This window comes from Aplysia californica, unplaced genomic scaffold (genome assembly GCF_000002075.1).
Source record: "Aplysia californica isolate F4 #8 unplaced genomic scaffold, AplCal3.0 scaffold00924, whole genome shotgun sequence".
Lineage (NCBI taxonomy): Eukaryota > Metazoa > Mollusca > Gastropoda > Aplysiida > Aplysiidae > Aplysia > Aplysia californica.
The window spans coordinates 226,916-234,247 of record NW_004798194.1 but is presented as its reverse complement, the minus strand read 5'-3'; the positions used below and the strand labels follow the sequence as shown (position 1 = coordinate 234,247).

Genomic DNA, 7,332 nt, shown 5'->3' with positions numbered 1-7,332 from the left:
ATATTATATATGTATATAAAATTTCAGACTCAGGCAGCAGGCGTCCCCAAGGAACGCAGGTGGTTCCCCCGGCTCTCAGGCGGAGACACGAAAGCTTCTACTGAGGCGGATGGGGCAAAGAGGAAGCTGAGTAGTCTGGCGGAGAGTCTGGTGGGCAGTGTAGAGGATAGCCAAACCAGGCTCTGGGACAGCAGGGATCTATCCACGAAAAGCAAAGTGGACTTTTTCAGGTGCTCATCATGGTGTTTGACATATCGCTTTTCTTTTATTTCAGTTGCTGTTGTTGTTGTTGTTGTTAGTATTGCTGATGCTGTTGTTGATGTTATCATTGGTGTTGTTGTTGTTGTTATTGATGTTGTTGTTGTTCTTGTTATCTTTAGTGTTATTGTTGTTGCTATTGTTGTTGTTGTTGTTGTTGTTGTTGTTGTTGTTGCTGTTGCTGTTGTTGTTATCGTTAGCGTTTATTGTTGTTGCTATTGTTGTTGTTCTTGTTGTTGGTGGTGGTACTGTTGTTGCTGTTGATGTTGCTGTTGTTTGTTTGTTAAAAAAAAATTCTAATGCGATCTCTTAGTTCAGGCTCCTTGTTTTGAAATACCTGTTTTACAGTAGAGTATGTCGTGGCAAAGTGGTTGGTGATGTAGAAATGTACCGGCTTCTGTGACGTAAAGATCAGTCACTTAGCGCGGGGAAGTCATAAATATTGTCGCGTATCTCGGTCTGTGGCTGGCTGGCGGGTGCTCTGGTGTGGCTTGCTCCCTCTTTTATCAAACATCTGTCGTCCTTATAATATGTCTCCTTTTTGTGTTTGTTAACCTCTTGTAACATTGATCTTCGGCTTTTATATGGCCTAACCATCTAATCGTTTCGCAAACCCATACAAAAATAATACATCGCTCTGGATGCTGTGTCCATCTCAACATGGGTGGTTGGTGGGTGCTCTGGTGTGGTTTGCTCCTTCTTTCCTATCTAACAGCTATCGTCCTGATCTCTCCTTCTTTTTTTATGTTTGTTACTCTCTTATAACACCTTTAATCTTCGGCACTTATATAACCTTGTTGTAATTCAAGTGCCGTAAAACTCTTACTAAAACAAAATAAAATCACCTTGTGTTGGTCTTGCCAGGCACTGCGATACACTCACCTGCTAAAGTATCTTTGTGGTGATTTTTTTTTGGGGGGAGGGGGGGGGGGCGGCAAAACATTTTGCTGTCATTTAAGTACAGCAATAATAGTATGACATTTTTACGCGTTGGATTCCAGTACTATTTACAACTCTTCATGTTAACAACCCATTTTCCCCTGTAATGTGTGCCCCTGCATTTGCACACATAAAAGCTGACACATAACTGTCCTTATTCAATGACAACAATTAACGGAGACTGCATTGCTTATCCCTTTGCTTTATATGTCATTGTTCCTGTCATCTTAGTAAGAGTTTAAAAGACACATGAAATATACTTTTCAGAGCGAACGAGTTCAGTCAAGGCATTGAAATCCACGAGGTGGACACAGAGGGAAAGTACATCACTCTTGTCAACTCCACTGAGCATACCACTGATCTTTGCCTCTGGACAGTCAAGCAGACAAATTGTCTTGGGCAAGAGGTACAAGATGAAAATGTATATTATATATATATATATATATATATATATATATATATATATATATATATATATATATATATATATATAGGCTTACAATTGGCCTTTGTTTTTAATCTAACACAGTAATCTGTGTTAAAAACTAAGGTCAAAAGTCAGAATCTAACGGTCGCAGGTGTCTACCCACTGCTTCTTTATATGTTATAAGTGGCAAGAGTGCTTTTGTCGAAAACTACGAACTACTTTAAATAAAAAACGCATGTAGCCCGACACGCCCCCTCCCAAATAAATAAATAAATAAATAAATAAATAAATAAATAAATAAATAAATAAATAAAATATAATTTGAAAATTTGAAAATAAAAAATAAAAAATAAAAAATAAATAAATATTTTAAAAAGTACATAATTATATAAAAGCTACACTTACAATCTTCCTATTACACTATCTGATAAACTGTTGTAACGTGAACAACAAAACAGATCAATAAGTGGGTGAAGAGAAGGTAAAAAGAATCATGGTCCAAGTGTCCTTTGTTTCTGGGCCAATGATTTTATTTTATCTAGAGAAAGAAGGAGGCAGAAATAAAAGAGGAGGGGTGGGGGAGGGGGAAGATGTTCTCTTGTTAAAGAGAAAGACCAGGAAAAGTTACACACACACACACACACACACACACACACACACACACACACACACACACACTCACACACACATCTTACATGTTTTGTTTTCAGGTGACATTTAACATTCCGTCTCAAGTATTGCTATCACGGGGCAAACAGCTCACTCTCTGGAGTTCCGGCGCCCAAGAGCCAACCACTGACAACCAAGTTCCTTGTACCGATGACCAGCAGCATCCTGAAGCAGACGGCGTTACATCCCCGGACTCTGGAACCACAGACGCAACCACAACGTCCACTCCGTTGTTACCTGACCTAGTGTCCGAGCTGGACGATGGATTTGAAATGGTGTTAAGCTCGGGCAAGTCGTGGCTTGAGTTACGGCAGACTTTGTCAGTCCGCGTGGAGGATGGAGACGGACAGCTTCAAGCCAAGTGTGACGTCACGCGGATAACCGAGGACGATGACGAGGGGGGGTTCTCCGACGAGACTGGGGTCAGCGCGAAGAAACCGAGGCTGTCGCTGAGCCAGAGTCTCTTCTCCTGGCCGCTGTGCGCACGTCCCTCACTGCAGACTTCAATGGCGACCACCAAGCTTGAAGTGAACACTACATCAGACCGGGCAGGCTCGGACGGGTTACCGCATAAAAACGAGCAAAGGGATGTCTGTCAGGAGTCATCAACGTATTTGTGCTCGATGACAGCAGTCGACAGGCAGAGGAGAAACAAGATAAGCTACCCAAAGGAGGAGATGTGTTATCAAGACAAAGACGCTTGCATTGTTATGTAACAATAACGTACTCCTTGTTTTTTCAACATCTATTCCCCTTTGAGATGATAGGACATGGGTATGGTATCCCTCGTTATGCTGTCGCCTTGCTTCATTGGAAAATATTAACAAATGTAACCGCAGACTGTTCTTGTGGTATGTGCCGTGCTTAAAAAGTTTGTTTTCTCTCTGTTTATAGCTACTTTGGTACGATGCTCCAGGGAAAAGATTTTGCTCATTTTTCGTAAGACGTTTGTTTCAGGTACGGTAATATTGAAATATGGAAATGACTGTAAATGACTCTCCTTGACTTGCAATTACCGTAGACATGTCCGTTGACTGGAATGGGTTATTGTTGCCTTGTGCATGAAATACAGAAGTCTACTACTAAAACATACATAATATTTTTATAAAACATATCCTTTTTTTTTCAAGGAGTGTGAGTTTTATACTAGTCTCCAATGGAAGACGGGTGTGCGTTAGTGTCTGCCTGTATGTGTTTGAACGCTAAAATGTAAACTGGCAAACAGACCGACAGAGAGGGTGGTTGGCGGGTACTCTGGTGCGCTTTGCTCCTTCTTTCCTATCAAACATCTATCGTCCTTATCTCCCCTTCTTCTTTTTTATGTTTGTTACTCTCTTGTAACACCTCTAATCTTCTGGCGCTCATATGACCTTATGCAGTTGCGGGCGCCGTAAAACCTTTACTAAAAAAAGACAGACAGACAGGCAGGCAGGCAGACAGACAGACAGATAGACAGGGACAGATGCAATCGTTGTAAATAACGGTGGATACGTTGTTTAAAAGCGTCTTTTGTGATTCATTATAAACTTTGAACCTTTATACCGGTAAACATCGTTGGTCAGGCACGTAAGAAAGGAGCATCATGTGTTCGTGAGTTTTTAGTGGGAGCATTTTAGTACGTAGTTGAACGTTAGTATGTAGTGTGTGTGTGTGTGTGTGTGTGTGTGTGTGTGTGTGTGTGTGTGTGTGTGTGTGTGTGTGTGTGTGTTCGTGCATGCATGCACGTGTGCGTGTCTGCATTGGTGATTAAAATGTGTGTGTGTGTGTGTGTGTGTGTGTGTGTGTGTGTGTGTGTGTGTGTGTGTGTGTGTGTTTGTATGTATGTGTTTTGTGTTTCCTGTAGTAAAGAAAGCAGTCAAATTCCTTATGTTTTTCCAACCCATTTTTATACATGCCGTGATATAGCGGTTCGTATTGTTAGATTCTACTCTTTATTTTTATATGATTTATTTGTGCACTTGAGGACTAACAACGCTCTTAAGATTACTGGTATTCCTTATAACCCCTACAAAAATTTATGAGACTTAATAAATGGAATCCCAATAATATGGAGAAATGTTTTATGTGTTTATGATATTATAAAGATTAATTCTACGTTGTTGATACAAGTGACTCTAACTTTAAAGAAGAAATAGTAAAGAATACATGAGTTATTGTCATTTATTTACCACGACTCAGTTTTCAAGACAACTATGTTTTTGAAAACACGCCTGTTACTTCACCAGTATGTGTCTTGGTCCGATTAGACCAGAACACTCATTCAAGTTATAACAGGATTATCATAAAACCTTTGCACCTAACAAATAAGACATAAAAATGGTCATCTTCTCGTTCTTCTGTTAATTCAAGAAAAGGCTTGCTGGTAGACGGGCTTTTAAAATCGTGCTGTGGTTTGAGATCACTTTATTTTCAGTTTTGCTTTCATCTTGAACACCTTAGTAGGGTCAAATCAAGGGCATTAGTTTAGTTTTAGTATGGTTTTACGGCGCTCGCAACTGCATAAGGTCATATGAGCGCCAAGGGGTGGATGTCAACAGAAAAGTCCAAATGGGGAATCAGGCTTACTCTGCTCACCTCTCTAGCCTCAACAGCACAAAGTTTGCTTCGACTATCAAGGCACACCTGGAATAACAGTTAACAAGAGAGTGACAAACATACAAAAGAACTACAAGGAAAATGACGATAGTAAGGATGAGGAAAGAACAAGCATCAGTTTTCCCATGTTGTTCCTGTGCAGTATGAGTGAGCATGACATTGAGGGCATGATAAACATACACTTGGAATCCTCGTTCAAATGGTCTTTCTCTCATGACGCTAAGATGACACACATGTGGCTCCAGAGAGAGAGAGAGAGAGAGAGAGAGAGAGAGAGAGAGAGAGAGAGAGAGAGAGAGAGAGAGAGAAAGAAAGAAAGAGAGAGAGGAGGGGGGGGGGTGTTTATTACAAAGTCAGGTAAATTTCCGAATGGAGAGCTGAAGGTTAATTTTACTAAAGGAAATTACCCCCCCCCCCCCCCCACCCCTCTTCCAACACGCACATGCACTCTATAATAATTTGGCTTTTCAGACCGACTGCAAATGAGCAAGTACACTATACATCCTTCGAGTATAAAGAAATAGCTTGAGCTAGAACAATGGAGATATCTTACTTACTTGTCTTACTTGTCCACTGTGCTGGGGTCACTGCAGTCGGAACATGTCCATCTCTGCTCCCCACCCCCCTCCTCTTCAGGAACCATCCCAGAGTCTGCCTACTTATAGTCTCCATCATGATCTGGTTGGAGATCCGTCGGACTGGTCCGCACAGATGGCTGTGTTTCCCCTCTTAATGGGGCGGATGACAGTTCCCACACTCTAGTTTGATTGAAGGAGAAGGGGATTCAATTTCCATGGAGGTATATATACATTATGAACACTTGGTATTTATAACGATGTCTGTTTGCTCGAATTCTGTACTATGATCCGTGACGAGACTGTGGTCAGCGCGAAGAAACCAAGATGCAGGGTCAGCCGCCCCATAACCTAACATAATACTTACTGAGCCTTTGTCATTGTCTTGTTTTTGTAAGTGTTTTACGGCGCTCGCAACTGCATAAGGTCATATTAGCGCGCGGGACACATTAAACTTTTTCAGTAGGTAGGAAAATTGTGAATTTTGCCCGGGTGGCAGCTGAAGCCTACTCTTATCGATTTTAGACCACCAAGGGATCTTTAACGTGCGCGACTTGCACACGGGCCCTCCGAGATTTTTCGCCCTTGTCCAAGAAGGTTAGGTGTAGATCTTTCCTACCAGAAGATCAGGGGTGTGGCTGAAAGACAGCAGTAAGAAGAAGCTCAGGAGTGGCAGTAGAAAGGCTGTAGAAAGAATCAGAGGCCAGAAGAGGGGGGCAAAGGAGATGAGGGAGTGGGGGCAGAAAGAGGAGACGAAAGCAGACGACAGAACATTGCTAGAGAGCAGGAAAGGAGGTGAAAGAAGACAAATTTAGAGAAGAAAATTTTTCGGTCACTACCCGGATTCGAACCCGGGACCTTTGATTCAACTTTGAATGAGAGGCCAACACCTTAACCTCTAGGCTACGAGAACCCCTTTGTCATCGTGAATATAGAAATTTGCTTCTTGTCAACCCAGACAAGCAAACACAAACAAACAAACAAACAAACATTTATTTTCTCTAAGAAGTGAAAAAATAAGAACATCCAATAAAATTTAAATGAAGGAATATTTATTGTTTTATTTGTTTACATACAACATACAACTGGTTTAAAGTTCATCATATGGACTTGAAAGCGCTCAACAGAAACAGCCTATTTGTCATTTTCTGCGTCGCATCATGTCTTAATTTAAAGAATTACGTACTCATGATATATACAATAATGTGAAACAATATAGAAACAACACTTTTGTCAATTATACAAACACATTTTTGCCAAGACAACGTTACCACTAACAGAAGAAAGAAATACTTGATGGAAGAATAGACAGACAGCAAAAGACAGATTGACTGAGATGGCATAATATTATAAACTGTCTATCATTGTTTACTGTTGTAGTTTGATAGTCCATCTACATAGAAGTCCATTTACGACCAGAAAGTGTTTATAAAAAGTATGACATATTCGTAGCTGGAATTCTTTTTCTGTAACTTCTTTCACAACCTCGTTCATTTTCGTCCCCACCCCTCCCCGCATCACTCACTCTCTCTCTCTCTCTCTCTCTCTCTCTCTCTCTCTCTCTCTCTCTCTCTCTCTCTCAGCCTCACACCACTCTATCACGCTCAAATCACCCCTCTCTCTCTCTCTCTCTCTCTCTCTCTCTCTCTCTCTCTCTCTCTCTCTCTGTGTTTGTCTTTATCTCCCTCCTCTCTGTCTTCCACGCTTAGCCTATACAGCATTTTTCTCTGCCGATTGCACAAAGGGCCTTATGATATTGTTTGTACGATAATAGTAATAGTATCACATATAGCAAACACACATTTACAAACAAAGCACACTTACGCAACTACTCGTCCACAGGCACACACATAAACACTCACACACACA

General features: G+C 41.1%; 1 protein-coding gene across 1 annotated transcript in view; it reads left to right on the top strand.

Annotated features, from left to right (window-relative positions):
• Window positions 1-3,588, top strand: part of LOC101863550 (lamin-L(III)) — a gene marked incomplete in the record, with an annotated part of 16,471 nt that extends 12,883 nt beyond the window's left edge. Inside the window, 3 exon segments of the mRNA XM_013089315.2 lie at window positions 28-230; window positions 1,465-1,603; window positions 2,335-3,588. Coding sequence (XP_012944769.1) covers window positions 28-230; window positions 1,465-1,603; window positions 2,335-3,009 — 1,017 coding nt within the window.
• Window positions 3,589-7,332: the final 3,744 nt, after the last annotated feature.